This window comes from Lepisosteus oculatus, chromosome 16 (assembly GCF_040954835.1).
Source record: "Lepisosteus oculatus isolate fLepOcu1 chromosome 16, fLepOcu1.hap2, whole genome shotgun sequence".
NCBI lineage: Eukaryota > Metazoa > Chordata > Actinopteri > Semionotiformes > Lepisosteidae > Lepisosteus > Lepisosteus oculatus.
In genome coordinates, this window is record NC_090711.1 from 16,006,649 (window position 1) to 16,025,097 (window position 18,449).

Here is an 18,449-nt window from a genome sequence, read left to right on the forward strand (position 1 = left end):
TTTGTGATTTTAAATTGCTTTTTAAGCTTTTTGTTTTTTCTGCTTTCACTGGTCTTGTCATAGCGCATTGATAAAACAACTTTTCTTTGCATATGTAAACTAATAGCAAATGAACAGTACAAACTGTTTGATAATTTATTTGTGTTGTGTGTTGGAATAATACTGCATGTAGTTTAACAATGATCATACACTGTGTCCTTCCCTATTTGCAACTTTACCAAAGTTTTAAGGTAATATGGACAATTCTTCTGATGGCCTAAAAATTAACATGTCTAATATTGGTTAGATTTTATACATTAACATTCTTACCGCCTGCAGTGTATTTATGGTTATTAAGATATTTCCAGATGCAGTTTTCATCACAATATACCATATTAAAAATGTATTCTATATAATCTTTATCTAAAGATGTAATCTTGACCATCTGCAAGACAAATTCAATACAAAGACCTCATGTGCAATACTTCGGGAGCTTATCTTATTGTGCTGCGCAAACTTTAAATTTTATATTAATATATTATCTACTATTTTAGTCTAATTAGAATTTCAAAAAAGTATATGGCAGCTTCTCTATAACCTTCTTATTTGATGAGGTTAGATGGTACTATGGTATATGGATGCCTGTGGTGATCTCTTAAAAATACAGCTAATAATAAATTGGTGTATTAGAATCCTTCAAGATATTTTGGAGTACACATCTTAACGAGTTTAAGGAGGACAGATGTGTTCAGTACCGGTTATATTGTAAAAGGAAATAAGAGACATTCTTCAGAATGTCCTTCTCAAAAGACTGGCGCTGAAAAGCCTGCATGATAGTACCTGTGGTATTTGCCATAGGTGGTCGTGTTGTAATTGTTTGCTTACTGGCTGAGCGTGCCTGTTGCTTGTTGGATTGCTTTGCTTGTAGTTACTAATACTTAGTTTTCCCTCTCTGTGGTGTGTGGTATTGGGGTTATATCATAGCTCTTCATACAGATACGGCTGCGGGGCTCCTGGTCCGTAGCATCCACCTGGTTACGCAGAGGCTGAACTCTCAGTGGAGACCCGATATGAGCATCTCACTTGCAGCGCTCGAGCTCCTGGCTGGTTTGGCTAAGGTAAGAAGAAAACACAGTGGTAAAATACAGTAAAACCTCAAGGTAAGCTGGTTCTATATTTGCGATTTTGCCTATTCGCATGAAATGTTTCATGACCACTTTTTGCTGCAGACCATATCCACAGGCTGCAAAGCAGGTGTGTAAAATGCAGGCACCCACTTCTTCCTCTTCTTCATTCTGAACATGCATCAGTCTCAGTAGTAAAGGATACAAGGTTAACAGTTTATGTTATAGTGCATCATGGGTTGTGCTTTGGTTATTAATTTTCCTTCAGGAAAGCATTAGATGTGCATGGTTTGTAGTACTGTTATCAAAGCAATGTGGGTGTTGTGCTGTGAAATAAAAAAGAAACACTAAAAAAATCCTTTGTGTCATAGTCCATGTCATAGTCTCAGTTTTCACATGGAAATTTATAAAAGACAAAATTAGATGAAAGAGAATTAGACAAACTGCAGGAGAGTGAGTGAAGGGAGTGGGTATATTTAATTTACTCATTACTGTGCTGTAATAAACTTTAGTTTCAGTACAGCAGTGCTTCATTTATAATAGTAATCAAAGCAAAATGTAAACAAAATTAAAAATGAGTTCACTAAAAATGAAAAAATCTAATACAACCTAATCTATATCATAACATTGAACTAATGTATTTGTATTCATTTCAAATAATTTGAATTACAGGGGGAATGATATTACTTTTCAAATCTTCATTTTCATAACTTATTTCAGAAATGTTTTAAAAGTTATAACAAAAAATATTACTACAGAAATGCTTGTTTCATGATTTGCAATACCATTCCCAATTTTCCCCATATGATTTTAAGACCCATATTTGCCATTTATATCCCAACCTTTGCAAATATCAAGATTTGACTGTAAATTCCCCATTATATGAATAAGTATTATATTTTGCTATACTTTTTCACTTTTGTGATCCTTAACCCCAGCTTTTAAGGGGACCCATTGTATTTTTCTTGTACTAGGGGAAGGTTTATCAATTCTTAATAATTTGAATACCTAGCAACAAAGTATCATGTATTACTTTATGGAAAATACTGTTTTAAAGCAAGTGTCGTTCTGTTACTCTTCAATACCTGTAATGTCTCTATAATACATAGAAATCTGTGTTGTTTATATTAAGCATTATTGCATGTCAGTTCTGCATTTATCAGAAATTAAATTTCTAGAACCTTGGCTCTGCTGACACTTATTTCTAATTTAAAGACTTAATGTTGTCCCTTCATTGTACTGAGCTGTTTATCAGTCATTCAGTAATATACAGTAATAATGTGCATTACAGCTAGTGATAGTTCAAAACATCATGCAAAAATGACTCGGGAATGTTCACAACCAGCTTGATTAACTTGCCTGGTTCTTTAAGAAGCACAGTTCATTTAAAATATTGATATCTTATTTTAATAAAAAGCTTTGTTCTTTTTAATGTGGCTCTGTCTTTGTCTGAGACACAGGTGAAAGCTGGTGTAGAGAGCTCGGACAAGAAGCGTGCCGTCAGCTCTGTATGCAGTTACATTGTGTACCAGTGCAGCCGCCCAGCCCCACTGCACTCCAGGGATCTCCACTCCATGATTGTGGCAGCATTCCAGTGCCTGTGTGTCTGGCTGACTGAGCATCCTGACATGCTGAACGAGAAGGCATGTGCACACTCCAGACTTTTTAGAAGTACATTTTAATATAAGTCATATACAGTGGCTATCAAAAGTATTCAGTCCCCCCCCCCCCCCGGACTTTTTTGCATTTTATTGTATTACAATATGGAATCATCATAATGTATGTATTTGGGAGTTTTTGCTATTGATTGACAGAAAACATTTTTTAATGGCAAAGTGAAAACAAAATGCTGCAGATCATCCTAATAAATTATAAATATAAAATGGAAAATAACTGACTGCAATCTTATTTATCCACTTTGAGAAAATATTCGGTAGATCCACGTTTGGCAGAAAAAACAGTCTTGAATAAGTTTCTACCAGCTTTGCACATTTAGATGCCTTTCTTGTTTGCTAAGTTGCTCAAACAGCAATTTTCAACTACTACCACAGATTCTCGATTGGATTGAGGTAGCTCTGTGAACTTGTCTCCCCTACAAATAGCACTAATGATGAAACACACTGCATTCGTTTATTGCTGCTTTTGTGCTGTTGAAAGTAACATTCATGCCGCTTTCGTTACCAAGGCATAGCACCTTATTTTTCTGAGCCATGGCGTCACTCAGCCCCCCTACAAAGGCGCAGGAGAACTGAACCAATCTTATTCGTTAGTGCTGCTTTTGTGCATGTTTTTGCCATTGAAAGTAGCGTTTGTACTTTTTTCCTTCCTGAGATATAGTGCCTTCTTTTTCAGGGTGTTACGTCACTCAGCCCTCCTACAACTATGCAGGAGAACCTAACTGGTCTCATTTGTTTGTGTTTGTGCCATTAAAAGTAGCTTCCCAGCCTCTTTCCTTCCTGAGATATAGTGCTTTCGTTTTCCGGCTGCTGTTTTCACCTTGAAAAGTGAACATTAACAAATATTAGCATTTTTTTAAAACAGGCTTTAACTATCAAATCTGTAGAGGTAATCAGTTACTCATTGTGTACTTTTTACATGAAAAGTCAGTTCAAATGTTGATGACAGATTCAACCCTTCTTTTGAGCCATTAATTTAAAAAGGTTAGAACTAGTACTTAGTACTTATTTTTTAGGGGCACTATTTACTAAATTAATCTAGGTAGTTCATAACACATCTGAAAAACAGCATGGAATCTCTACCATTTCATACATACAGACCTTGGTAATATTTGAAAATAGTACCAACAGTACCATTACACAAGATGTAATGCAATAGAGATGGGTCATACAGTTGCATTTCTACCAGAGTGAGCTCCATGAAGTTGGCCCTGCTGATGTATCAAAGTTTCCCTACAACCATGCTTAACAGTAGGGATGGTATTCTCAGGATGATGTTCACTGTTACTCTTGCGCCAAACATAGCACTTACCGTTGAAGCCAAAAGGGTTAATTTTGGTTTCGTCAGACCATACAGTCTTCTTCTGTTTGGTCTTAGATTCTCCCACATATCTTCTGGAAAAGTGTAGTGGAGTTTTGATGTGAGTTTTTTGTCACTGTTCCATAAAGCCCAAATTTGTGAAGTACTTAAGCAAGTGTCAATTATCATTTACACAGTTTCTCCCATCTCAGCAATGGAAGTCTGCTTTTCCTTTACAGTTGTCCCAGGCCTCTTGGTGGACTCCCTGACTAGTACACTTCTTGCTTGGATACTCAGTTTTTCAAGACACCCAGAGAGATATTTATTCTCAACTCATGTGAAACACCATAATTGCACACAAGTGGACTCCATTTAACAGTTTGTGACTTCTAGAGACATTTGGCTGCACCAGAGCCTGTTTGTGTGTTATAGTAAAGGGGATGAATGCTAATGCAATCACTTATTTTCTGTTTTATATTTATAATTAATTTAGGAGGACCTACAGAATTTGTTTTACTTTGACATTATAGAGTGTTTTTATGCCGATCAATGGCAGAAAATCCAATTGAGCCTATTTCCTATATTCTGTATTGTAATATGTAAAATGTGAAAAGGTCTAAGTTAATACTTTTCATAGCTAACGTAAGCCAAGAACACACTGCATTTCAGTTACCTTTTGGCTTTATTTGGAAAAATAATGTAAGTTACTCCGTATTGTATTTTATGCCATTCTGTCTTGTCTAGTTGTCTCAGTGAGTTATCTATGTGTTTGTGACGGTGTTTTTTACATTGTTGTGTTCTCAGGATTGTTTAATAGAAGTGCTGGAGATTGTAGAGCTGGGGATATCAGGAAGCAAGTCAAAGACCAGTGACCAGGAGGTGAGGTACAAGGGAGACAAAGAACACAACCCTGCCTCCATGAGGGTAAAGGATGCAGCTGAAGCAACCCTTTCATGGTGAGCTAACATCTGGAAGTCACTTTGTTTCATATATATACAATGCCAAAGCAGACGTTTGTGAACCCCCAGTATTATGGGAGTTTTAATTTCATACCATAAAACCCTTTTTACTCAAAACTGGTCTATTCTTAAATAACTAAAAGGGTTTATATTTACCAATTCTGTGCTTTTGAGACAATGTTGTGTAAAGCTGAAAATGAATAAGAATTAGTATATGTGAAAAAATACATGAATGAATACCATGAAGTTTATTTGAATAATTGGGGATAATTAGAATCAGATGTTTAAATAATTTGTTAAGGTTAAATTTGGTTAAAATGTAGGCAGCCCTGTGAGTTGTTGGTTTTGTCTTTACCATATTAGTTCATGTAAACATGCTACAAGGTTTCGTAGGTCCTTAATTCATGCAAGTGAACTCTTAGATGTCATGACTTAAGAGCTTTGTAAGAAAGCATGGTCCAATATTCCTGAAAGCAGATCCAAGAGACAGCTAAACAGTTACAGGAAATGTTGCTGTACCAATTACTGATTTTAAGGATTCATACTTATTTACGAGGATATTTATTGTTGGATTTTTTAATTCAAAATATATGTCTTTCTATCATATGTTTTATCATGTTATCTTAATCTGTTATTAAGGTATAATTGTTATACATCTAAAACATATGAGAATATGGGACAACAAAGGAGGTCCAGAAACTTGTTCTCTGCACTGTACAGGCATTACACAGATAAAATTGATGTTGAATGTGTAATTTCATCATTTGGATTAGAAATAACCACTTTCATTACTTTTTCTTTAGGTACCTGCATAATTATTGCCTGCTTATAGATGTCTGTTTTTAAGGTGTATTTTTGTCATCTACAAGGCTCCCCATTACTTTGTTTCCTGTTGTCTTTATAAGCTTATTTTTCTGTTTGTTGTTGTGTTGCTGTTCTGTGAAAGCATCATGCAGGTGCTTGGAGCCTTCCCTTCTCCCAGTGGGCCTTCCTCTCCGTGCAGCTTACTAAATGAAGACACACTGATAAAGTATTCCAGACTGTCCTCCACAACCAGACATAACTTCCGGTATTTTGTCCTGGATAACTCAGTCATATTAGCCATGCTGGAGCAACCCCTTGGGAATGAACAGAGTGAGTGTGCCTGCTTGGGCAAAAAACAGCTAGGCTTGGAGCACTCCTCATTTAAAGGGGAAATTGTATTAAAAGGGAGAAGCATTGTATTAAAAGGACCAAAAAAAGGGATTTTGGAGTGGCAAAGATGCTCACCTGGAGTGTAATCTGGTCCCTATAGTTGGACAGTGAATCTTCTACCATTCACAATACGACTAAAACAAGGATTCCCAGTTTAGTGGCACAAAAAATGGAATAAAATGCTTGTGGTGGACAAGCTGTTTTCTTTTTGACATGCAACAGTGGTACTTGTGACCTATACTTGTAAACACATACTTTCTTATAAGCCTTAAAACAATTGATAACCTTGACATATGCTCTTAAACATACATAAGCATACATATGCAGTAAAATATACATAATCACCTAGCTCATGCTACTCATAGCAGGAATATCATTTCTTTTTGGAGAAACAAATGTAATTACATAAATTCTAATCACAGTATTACCAGGACAGACAGTCCTGTGTGTGTTTAAAAAGCATTAGGTAATGATATTGCTGTGTGCATAAGGGCTGAATACTTGTAAGTGCACATTAAATCTCATTTAATAGGGTTAACTTTTAATTTTAGTCATTTGATGTTCCTGATTTATAGTTTACTGGTAAGCTAGGGTTTCATAGTCAATTGCTGCACTATGCTCCTTAGCAGATCCCTGCCCATCAGTGACAGTGTTGATACGAGGGATGTCGGGGAGACATGCCTGGACAATGCAGCTGTACCACCAGCCCAGAGGAGGAAGGGCAAACCAAAAGGTAGGTGATTGGCTCTGCACTGTCAGTTATTGGGCCACTATGCTGATTAAGCTCAGTCCTTCAATGTTGAAGGGAAAGACTTTGAAAGTGGGTACTTTTATATTACCATCATGTGGGTGTTTAGGAATAGTATTGCATATAAATTAAAATGTGCACAAGGATTTCTACAGATGTCACTACAGTTATTTTTGACTTCATATATATGTGGGTTATTGGCAGTTCTATTTAAGAATGTCCCTAGATTAAATATGGGATTCTTTCCAGTCAATGGATTCTCTTTGTGTAGGTGTTTGTTCCAGAGAGTCGTCCAACCCCCAAAAATGATGTTGGTGTAAAGTTTAACGTTAAACACAGACCATTCCCTGAAGAGGTAGACAAGATTCCGTTTGTGAAAGCTGACCTAAGCATTCCAGATCTGCATGAGATTGTGAATAAGGAGGTAAGAGGAAGAGTCACTTTTCCACATCAATAAACCTAGGATTTCACTCACCAGAATACTTTTTGAATGTAAGTCCAAAACCTTACTGTTACAGCCGATAGATTGTAGAGGATTACAAATACATAGGACTGTAAACACATACTTCATAGTACTATAAGCCTCTCTATTATTTTTTCAGCTGATTTAGACTTTTCAAAGGATACTTCTTTTCTTATTACTGTTCTTATTACTTTCTTCTAAAAATATCAATGTTTCTTAGTAATGCCGCTAATGTAACATTGCAGATTTATTTGCGGAGGTTCAATTCAATCCATTTCAATTCGGAGGTCCTGTAAAGCTGTTAACTATACAGATTGGATGTAGAACAAAACACTTAAGATTTAAAAGGAACCTTTTAGTGCAGACTCTTTGCATAGTCAAAACATAAATGAGTTAACAGAATTTTCAGGTAAATAAACAGATATTGCTATAAGTGTATATAGACCAGATTGTCTTTTGGCTGACAGGCTGAACAATTCATGACAAGTACGACAACAATGAAGTACAGTGATCCTGAAGTGAGTTGTGGATAATCTGTCAGTGAGATGAGGGGTTAAGATTCACAGGACTGTTTTCTGCTGCTTCTCAAGCAACATAACTTTTGCTCTTTAATTTTAATTTTGTACATATCGTGACTTCCCAAAGCAAAACAAAATGGCTCGCAAATTACTTTCATTTCCCTTTTTAATAAGTTTGTTAGTCCATCAGAGCTCTTTTCATTGTCTGTCCTTTATCCAAAATTCACTCTTGTTTGCAGAGGCCTTTGCCAGGAATATCTCGGAAGTGCTGCGCTTCAAGTTCATTGCAGGCCTTACTATTATGAAGGAGCAGTTTTTTGTATTTTAATTAAATAAGAACATGGTCCCCGATAAAATAAACATATCTCAATGCATGATAATCAAGTTGGGTTGTTGCAATCAATTCAAAGACATGGGTCTCCATCTTTTTGGGGAGTTTGGGTGATTTGTGTGCAGGATATCTTTCCTTCTGGTGGCAGTCACACATCTCTTACCTTGTTAGGTAGAAGAGGAATCTATTTTTTAATTAATTTTAAATAATCTTTTTGCCTTCAGCTAGAAATGCAGCATGATAAACTGCGTAATGTGATGGTGAAACAAATGGAGTACGAGACGGCTGTGGAGCGGCAAAGCGAAGACCGCTGGAGAAATAAGACCTTTCCTGACCCCCTCATAGACTGCAAACCCCCTGCTCCCTCGCAGGAGTTTCAAACTGCCCGCCTCTTCCTGTCACATTTCGGTTTCCTCTCGCTGGAAGCACTGAAGGTACAGAAGACATGGGGGGAGGTGCTGGCTTTTCATGGAAAAGTGTCTCAAATCTTGTAGCTGTCATGAAGCTACATGAGCATTTCTGACTCAAAATGTCATGTTTTAAGTAGAGAATCAGAAAAGGCTACAACAATATGTGCAAGTTTGCATACTTTTCATGTTTATATTTTTACTGTGCATAAATAAATGATAAAGCACCTAGTTCTAAAATGTAATTGTTGTGTGGCCAGAGCTTGTAGATATTGTCCATTCAAAGTAAACTAGAAACAGTATTTTTTTAATATTTATTTGTAATGTTAAATATCTCCATCTCAAATTATTAAATAATAGTGCAAATTACTTAGTTCTCATGTTTTGGTATGTTTATTGTACAATTGTTTTCAAAATATAAATGATTCTTAGCTAAAACAGGGACAATGAAAATGTCCCCTGTCATTCTCCAGGACCCTGGCAACAGCCGATTACCACCTCACCTTATTGCACTGGACTCTGCCCTGCCAGGATTCTTTGATGACATTGGGTACTTGGACTTGCTGCCCTGCCGCCCCTTTGACACTGTTTTTGTATTTTACATGAAGGCAGGACAAAAGAGCAGCCACGAGGTGAGAAAGGTCCTGTGTTACAAAACTCAGTATAGCTTTTTCCATTCCATATGGAAAGTTAGATACCTACTATTCAAAAAGGAATTAAAAATCACCTTCGATTTTTAAGATAAAACCTGTTTAAGTACTGACAGTGACTGAAGTGCTGTGTTCTGTATGATTTTATTATATTGCTGCCGTGTTAAGTCAACAACAAAGAAAAAAGGAAGTTGTAGTTGTATTGAGATGTCATGGTTAGGGACATGCTGTAAATGAGCTCAGTCTGTTCTGTTAAAACATTAACCATTCTTTTCGGCTATGCTTCAGATCCTGAGAAATGTTGACTCATCAGCAAATGTCCAATGCCACTTTCTGGAGTTCTTACTGTCTCTGGGCTGGCCTGTGGATGTGGGGAAACACCCTGGCTGGACTGGTAATGTGTACACTAGCTGGTCATTAAACACCGGTAATGGCAGCGAAAGACAGAACCAAGGTGAGAGTCATAGTCACTGCTAGTTTTTAGTCTTAAAAACCATGGTTTCAAATAAAGTGGGTCACATTAAATTAGGTTGAACCTCATTTTACTGGTCAGTTGTTCTTCTCCATAATACAAAGAAGTTCAAAGCCACCCTCTGTTCTTTAATTATAATAATAATCATCATCATCAGTCATTATGCTTATAATAATTGCTTACACTTATATAGCGCTTTTCTGGACTCCACTCAAAGCGCTTTACAGGTTATGGGCACTCCCCTCTGCCACCACCCCACCTGAATGATTTAGTGGCAGCTATACATCAGTTCTCAGTGGTGTGGGGAAAATGAAACCAGGTCATAGTTGGGGATTATTAGGTGGCCATTTAATATCTATCAGACAATAGTCCTGAAAGGCTTGAAGTGACATTGAGCTCCGGGGTCATGTCACTTGCCAGTTGACAGGGATTTCTCAAGCAACAGTGCAGAATTGGCAGAGCACCACCGTTATTTTACCAGCGCTCTGTTTTCCTGGACCACTGCAGACTTGCATTTCTGCTTGCATTTCTGTTGGTGAGGGGTACATTTCCCCCCCATCTGGTAGCTGAAACTCCAGTATGGTGCTGCTTTATCTGTATTTGGTGACTTGAACGTGAGCAGGTCAGAGGAGTCTGCATTCATTGTTCTCATTCTCCCCTATTTGTGTTCACAGGGTTTTTAGCCATAAGGTAAAACATGAAAAACACAATTGGCTATTCCAAAGTATATTAATTCAACAAGATATTGTTTGTGATGTTAATGGCCTTATGCATAGAAAGCTTAACACCTGAAACATAATTTGTTCTATGTTTCAACATGGCATTAGCCTTGGCTTCTTTTTTTGTTGCTGAAGCCGCTTCCCACTTGAACAATGATGGTGATTCTAAATTTGTATAAAGAATCAAAGGTGCTGACAGTGAAGTGCAGTTTATGGCAGCCCTTACATGCTTTTTTGCTCTACAGAAGAGGCAGTCACTTTAGAGGATACTGCTGGAGGTGTTTTCAATGGAGAGAAGAAAGTGCTTTACTACGCGGATGCTCTCACTGAAATAGCCTTTGTGGTTCCATCATTAATGGACTCTTCCGGTGAGGATTCGGGGTTGGATTTGTTTTAGTGCATTACAATTTAGTATTAAAAATGTTTCAAGAATGTCCATATTTCTGACTGTATTTAACATCCCTTTTTAAAAACAAAATCCATATAATCCAGTTTATTATTTAAAAATAATGATTTCTTAACCATTGCAACTATAAATTCAAAATTCCATATAAAATGTTTATTCTGAACCAGTACCATTCATAATAAGTAAAAGATTATGTATATGCAAAGTGCCAATATTTATTTTAATAACATTGTTTTTTGTTGTTTTTGTATTTTGGATACAAAACAGCTTAAAATTTAATGTGTATACATTTAACTGATCTATTTTAGCTTTTAATGGAGTTCTCTGTTTTCACTCTGATCAAGTAAAATAGCATTCAAAATAATCAAAATTGATGATCTTGTCTTTTCAGCTGATTCGTCAGAGAACAGCTTCCCTTCAATGGAATCAGATTCCCAGATGGATCTACTGCCAAGTTTACTGAAACAGTCCAGTCTCACACTGGAGCTCTTCCCAAACCACTCGGAAAACCTCAGCTCAAGTCAGAGGGTAAGTGCTCTGAAGAGGATTTTCTCTGTAGTCTTGAGCCAATACAGGTTTCTGACACTTCATAAATGTAGAAATATTTCCTATTTTCAAAAGCTTAGTAAAGTCTTGTCTTCATACAATATACAAAGATAATTTGTAGAGGAACTTTTCAGTTGTTTTAGTGATTTATGTACTTATTGAGTGGTCACCACTGTAATCGCTTGTCCGTTTACAATAAATGTAGTTTAATTGTGTCAGTGCTAATAGGGTTTATATTCTTTTCATTGATTATAAAAATACTTGTGCTTAGTATCACCAGAAATCCCATAATTCATGCTTAAGGCAGGGTTTTATAAAATGTATTTAAGTATGCAAAGTGAAAAGTACGTAATTTAAAATATCTGATCTAACTCCCCAAAGAAGTCCAAAAATGTTGCTCCCTGCAGAAGAAAAATCCAGTGCAGTGATGTTGTCTTATTGGTGTTAGAAGCTGTTTTGAAAATACTGTATGTTTGCATTAGCTGAGTCCCACAGTGAAATCCAAGAAGATGCCTCCAGGACGGACAGTGCCCCCACTGGGCCCAGAAACCAAAGTGTTTGTTGTCTGGGTGGAGCGCTATGATGACATTGGTAAAATTAAGTTTTTTTTTACTTATTTCTTATCCAGAGATCCAGAGTGAATACAAGCTTGGCTAAATATTCAGATACTCTAGAATCTTTAATAGATGTTAAGTATATGGAATATTTGATAGCTTCCTTCATTGTATATTTACAATGAAACTGAATGCTTTTAGGAACTCAAATGTTTGTTCTGCAAATCATGCAAAGGTAACTTATTTCATTTTCTATTTCTTACTCATTACTCATTCACTCCTTTGGTTATTGTGATCAGTTTTCTGTACCCTGTCATGCAGAGTCTGTTTTTTTTTCCAGAAAACTTCCCTCTTTCAGACCTCTTGGCAGATACAAGCACTGGAGTGGAGGCAACAATGAACAGCAGCACTTCACTCAGGTATCCCATTCCCTTTGGAGACTTGGAAAAAGTGAACCAAATGGGTCTACTGTTCCCTGAACTGCAATAGTATACACAGGAGGGTGTTTCATTGCCTCAGTGCATTACCATTGAGAACCACTGTTGAAGTGCAGGTCTTTTGATGGCTAACACACTCTTTTCATCCCTCTTCTCTGTCTTTCTTTGTAGGCCAACCATGTCAGAAAAAGATGTCCCTGTTATTTTTATTCACCCTTTGAAGACTGGCCTGTTTCGGATTAAGCTACATGGAGCTGTGGGAAAGTTCAGCATGGTTATTCCTCTGGTGGATGGCATGGTCATTAGCAGGAGAGCTTTGGGTGAGAGCATCAGGAGTTGGAAATGCTGGACCAATATACAGAACAAATTACCTTACTGACTTCTTTTAAAGGGGAATTGCAGTCCCAATTTTCAGACCGTTATAACTCGATAACAAAATAAGTATCGCAAAATTGTGAATGAAGTATGAAACCATGAATTTTGAGAAACTACTGTATGGTCACCATGTTGCCACAGGCCCAGGCGAAAGTGAGAGTTTGCGAATTGTGACATGAAAGTGTCCCTTTTTGCTCACTAGTCACTGTAAGCAAATGAGAAATATAGTCTCATAACAACATTAATCCTTTGACTTTTTGAACTTGCATTGATAATTTTAAATGATGCCTCACTGTTGAGCATTTTTCTGTTCAGAACGTAGTGGTCGCACACAAAACAGAGAATCAGCAGAAATTTGAACTGTTTCCATGAGAGATGGGTAATAAACACAGGCACTGATGTTGGTCCCATTGACAAATGATCTTCTTGATGAGATTCAGTGGTGATGTACGATCAAATAAGTACGGGTTAAGCAACAGACATTTCTCCTTAGAAATATTCAAAAATGATCTGTATGCTGAATTAATATATAAGTAGTATTTGTCAGCAAAACCATTTTGGGAGTCAATATGCTGAATTCAAATCAGCACTTATTGCCAATAATTCATTATAATCCCGAAAGTTTCTTTTTCTCTGGAAACTGAAGCTAATATTAATTAAAATTTACACTAGCATGAAAAAAATAACCTGTTTCTATACATTTATTTGTTCTGGCTTTTTTTCAGGCTTTTTGGTCCGACAGACCGTGATTAATGTTTGCCGAAGGAAGAGGCTGGAGAGCGATTCTTACAATCCACCCCATGTACGGAGAAAACAGAAAATAGCTGAGATTGTCAATAAATATCGCAACAAGCAACTTGAGCCCGAGTTCTACACCTCACTGTTCCAGGAGGTGGGGTTAAAAAATCTGAATCCATGACACGGACAAAATGGACAGCTCAGTTTCTTTCTAGATTTTTAAACTCTTAATTTTATCACTACTTGGTGGTTGTGCGTTTTGAATGCAGAGATAAACAATGTGTTCCATAGGAAAAAAAGGCACACCATCACGGCCATGCCAGCCAACTTAATGTCCTGGTCCCGGGATCTTAATCCTAACCAGATCCCTACACGGAGGACCTTCAATCTGTAATCGTCACAGTACTCGATAGGGTGAGAATTAACAGCTTGATAGCTTCATTTGAACACAGAAAACATCAACAAACAATAGTAAAAATAAAAATTGGACAATGTTGCAGGGTTTTGTTAGTCAAATAGTGCAATTCCACACAACCTTTCAAGTGGCCTTTTAGGACCAAATCATTTGTACAGAAGTCAAGCATTGTCACTTTTCCCAAAGAATCCAGTTCAGTCCTGCTGTTGGTCATCTTATCTTATTGTTATTCATGGAGCAGTTCCTGCATAGGTCTGTCCTTTGCTTGACATTCTTGATTACTGTAATTTTGTCTGTTTTGTCATTTTTGTTTGTCTAGCATAAATGGAACAACATGTAAACACATTCAGAGTGTCCCTGTAAATATAAAAAGGGCCTTGACCATTCACAATTACTAATATACATCTAATGGTACAGTGTTAATGTTTTCTTCCTCTTACAAGGTCATGAGATGAGACACCACACCAAGTCATCTTTAGGACTTTATTTTTTTTAACACAATGTGACCTTCTAGTCATTAATGTGTCCTATTTTTAAAAATGGTTTCAGACAGATGGAATTTTTCTTCAGCTCTGTTGATTTTCTCAGGTTGTTTATCTGAAATAATTTCCAGCCTTATATGGTATTCAGTGCACATTTTAAAAAAGGAAACCTGCCTTTCAGGGATCCTATTCCATTTTAGTTGAAAAATGTGTACTGAAAAAACCAAACACCAAATAAGTCAGAAGGTGTGAACTCATTGCACAGAGCTGCAAAGGCCAGGTATTCCCTTGTCTTGATCTGATTTCCCAGTTAAGATAAAAAAATACCTTTTCTGACCGATAAAAATACTTATTTATTTCTGGAATTATGGATCTCCTATCTTACCCAGTGATATTCAATAATCACGTTGCTTACCAAGGAGCAGAACAGACACATTATTTTGTTCAGGAACTGTCAGACTATGACACTGTATCATTTTTATTATTCACAGTCGTTGACAGTTGTTTGTCGATTAGTACTAACAAAGTGGACAGCATTTCAATGCAAGCAACCCAAGTCTTCCTTCTTCCTTCTTATGTCTGCTCAGATCCTGAGTAAGAAGAGTAGCAATATTTTTTTTGATGTGGGAATGCTCCTTCCATAGTTTAGGAACAGTTAAAATCAGGTAATGCATCACCCCTCAGTACCTGTTTCAGGCCGTCAAGACCATGTTTTGCTTTTTTATTTTTTTCATTGACCAATTTGATCTTTCCTTTAATACTGTTACCTATGAGCTTTGAAACCCCCCTGTTTTGAGCTTAGATGATCCTAATAGTCCATTTCACCACAGAAACATCCCTTCCTGATTATGCTGTTTGTCACTCGTATCTTTTGTTAACATAGCCACGGTGTTCTGTTGTTGTTTTTAATGTGTTAAGATTGAAACAGCTTTTAAATCTTTTCACTTAGGGTCTGCACGTTGCATATGCTTTAACAACAGTTACATTTGTAGACGTGTTAACAGACATTGTTCACATTGATTCAGAACATATATGAATGATGTTGCTGGTGCTTTAAAAAATGTGATCACTTTAATATATCTATGAACTGCATTTTGTTCAGTTTTAAATTATTAAATTTAACTGCTTTTTTGCAAGTGTATTGAGAAACTTCTTTTTATCCTGTTACCACTGGCACTTCAACTTGATTATGTACTTAAAAGACAAAAGCAGTTCACTTATAGCATCCTACAAGGTTAAATGATGAATGATGTAGTGTATATTTACAGAACCATTCATGCAAAGTGTCAGGAAGAAAACCTGTGCTTTTCATACTTCATGAGCTATTCAGACAAAGGGCCTGAGTGAAGTGAAGTATTTAAATTTTGTCATGTGGATTTATAATCCGGAATTATAATTACAAAGGATTTATAAAATATTCAAGGGCTTAAATCGTATTTGGATAAATATTTTGTGGAGCTGTCACCAACATGACCATCAGTAGCACTGCCTTTACCATGCTGGAATCCCTCTCCTGAACCTGTTCTGTTGGTTATGTCTGTATGACCCCCCAGTGGATTTTATGTCAACATTGTCAAGTCTTTCTCTTGTGTGTTCCAAATATGCTGTGTTATACCTAGAAAGCAGAAAGTGTTCTTGGTGTTCCTACCCAGATTCCACCTAATGTTCTTAAAAAGAGAAGTTAGAACATTGAGATTCAATTATTGTTCACAATTTTGGAGCTTTTGGCCATTGTGAGGGTGTGGAGCTGGTATTTCCATTATGCAAAAGCTTTCTCTGACTGGAAGTATACAGTTGAAGTTTTTATACTGTTTTAAGGTGGTTTCAAATTGCTGGATAAGTCAAACACTAAATCTAGTTAAAGGCAATTATATTCAGTAAGGTTTTCTATGCTTAGTGAGAGTAAAATGTGAAACTTTAGACTGTTGAATTATCTTCTGAAGAAACAAAAGTATATTTGAAACGGAATGTGTTCCACTTTGGTCATGCACATATGGCTTTAGACTGAGCTATAATATTAAAGTTGTCATGTGTGTCAGAAAATATCATGTACAATCTTAATCTCAGCATATTGCATAAACGTAGTTTTTTTCTGTTATGTTCCTATAAAAATAATTCATATGTTCTCTGTAAATATTGCAGGCTTTAACTTGAGATGTATAGAAATGGAGGACTATCTGTAAATATAAAGATGTGAAGTATATTTCATTTGTCTGTATCTCTTTATTCATTAGGAAAGGCACAAAAAAGCTTGTTTGTATTTATGCCAATTATATATGTGCCCAAATGAAACACATTGGATATTGAATGTAACACATGTATTGAATAAAATTTTAAAGAACTTCTTGTCATACAGAATGGCATTGTGGATTTTGTCTTTCTACACCAACACTAAACCCCTATTTCTGATGTTTTTATTGTATTTGAACTCTTGGTTATTACTGAAGTAATAACTTTTCTGATTTTATTGTTTTTGTCTCAGTTAAAATTAGCACAAAATTGTACAAGTCAGTTTGTGACCCAGTCGTCGCTAGTTTGAGCTCTATCATCCAATTGTGATCTGTGTTCCCCAGGAAACTACACAGTTGGCTGCACAGCTCTGGTGTGGCAGGGGTGTTCTTAGTTTTCTGCATGACCATTTACCTGTTTGTACCTGTGAGTTTGCAGTACAGTCAGTAAAAGCTTTATTGCATAATAAATGATTATTTCTTTAGGGGTTTTACAATGCAAATGGGGAAAAATGATTATATAGTTCTATATTGTAGGATTTGCAACATAGACAACCTAAGGTTTTAGAAAAAAGTAATCTAGATAGATACTTTATTGATCCCTTGAGGGAAATTGCAGTGCAACAGCAGCTTAAGACAGACAGTGTAATCAATGATAAAATAATATTACAATACAATCAGTACAGTGAGAAGTGCACTAAGATGCGTTGCTCACAGTCCAGAACACACAAAGAACAGAACAAACCAGAACAGTACACAAAAAAGTCATATTGCACAATATGACTATAAATATAAATGTATTCCACAGGTCCTTGGCATATTTTGCACAAAAACAGTTTTAAAAGGGAAAAGAAAAAGAACAGATGTATCAGTTTACTGTTCAGTCCAGAAACAGGTCACTGTCAATGTTGCCTCTGCGCAAAAACAAGGTGGATGAGTTGTACAGTCTTGTGGCAGAAGGCAAGAATGACCTCCTGGAGTGCTCCCTGTTGCACCGTGGATAGACTGAATCAGTCTATTGCTGAACGTACTCTTCATTTCTACAAGCATGTCATAGAGGGGATGGGAAACGTTGTCCATGATGGCCTCTAGTTTGGACACCATTCTCCTCTCAGCCACTACCTCCAGGGGGTCTAGGCCAGACCCAATGACAGAGCTTGCTCTCCTGATGAGCTTGTTCAGCTTGTTAGAATCTGCACTAGTTTAATCTGCACTAAAACTGAAAAATTGGTCCATCTAGTACACTGGTTTTCAAACTTTTTGGACCAAGTACCGCCCCTGATCAAACCAAAGCATCCAAGTACCACCTACAAGTACTCTTCTCATAGGAACCCCAGAAATTCTCAATAACCAACATGAACGTGTCTGCATGCACACACTCGCATACACATATAATAAATATTATAATATTAAACTTTAGCACCAGTGTTGAGATTTTGTCAAAACATTGTTTTCACCTCAAACAAACGCGTTTTGGCAACCTTTGGCATCCCACTGTAACTGTTGTGTCCAGAAGTACATACTGAGTCAGCTCTCAACAGCAGGGCTGAGATTTTGTCAAAACGTTGTTTTCAGCTCAAACAAACACGTTTTGACAACCTTTTGCATCCCACTGTAACTGCTGTGTCCAAGGGTGCGTACTGAGTCAGCTCTTAAGAGCACTGTTGAGAGTTTGTCAAAACGTTGTTTTCAGCTCAAACAAACGCTTTTTTGGCAACCTTTGGCATT

At 36.7% G+C, this 18,449-nt stretch overlaps 1 protein-coding gene across 7 annotated transcripts in view; it reads left to right on the forward strand.

Annotated features, from left to right (window-relative positions):
- The window catches only part of ralgapb (Ral GTPase activating protein non-catalytic subunit beta), a 58,137-nt gene extending 41,286 nt beyond the window's left edge, over positions 1 to 16,851 (forward strand). For 4 of the 7 annotated variants that reach the window (XM_015364615.2, XM_015364617.2, XM_015364618.2 and 1 more), the window contains 15 exons: positions 964 to 1,097; positions 2,564 to 2,746; positions 4,884 to 5,035; positions 5,985 to 6,172; positions 6,859 to 6,965; positions 7,252 to 7,404; positions 8,517 to 8,726; positions 9,173 to 9,331; positions 9,638 to 9,803; positions 10,786 to 10,908; positions 11,338 to 11,474; positions 11,975 to 12,083; positions 12,387 to 12,465; positions 12,655 to 12,803; positions 13,584 to 16,851. In XM_015364615.2, the coding sequence (XP_015220101.1) occupies positions 964 to 1,097; positions 2,564 to 2,746; positions 4,884 to 5,035; positions 5,985 to 6,172; positions 6,859 to 6,965; positions 7,252 to 7,404; positions 8,517 to 8,726; positions 9,173 to 9,331; positions 9,638 to 9,803; positions 10,786 to 10,908; positions 11,338 to 11,474; positions 11,975 to 12,083; positions 12,387 to 12,465; positions 12,655 to 12,803; positions 13,584 to 13,777 (2,243 nt within the window). In that variant the 3' untranslated portion in view covers positions 13,778 to 16,851. The remainder of the gene's footprint in view (positions 1 to 963; positions 1,098 to 2,563; positions 2,747 to 4,883; positions 5,036 to 5,984; positions 6,173 to 6,858; positions 6,966 to 7,251; positions 7,405 to 8,516; positions 8,727 to 9,172; positions 9,332 to 9,637; positions 9,804 to 10,785; positions 10,909 to 11,337; positions 11,475 to 11,974; positions 12,084 to 12,386; positions 12,466 to 12,654; positions 12,804 to 13,583) is intronic. The other 3 variants (XM_069179664.1, XM_069179666.1, XM_006639387.3) reach the window with 2 other exon arrangements.
- Positions 16,852 to 18,449: the final 1,598 nt, after the last annotated feature.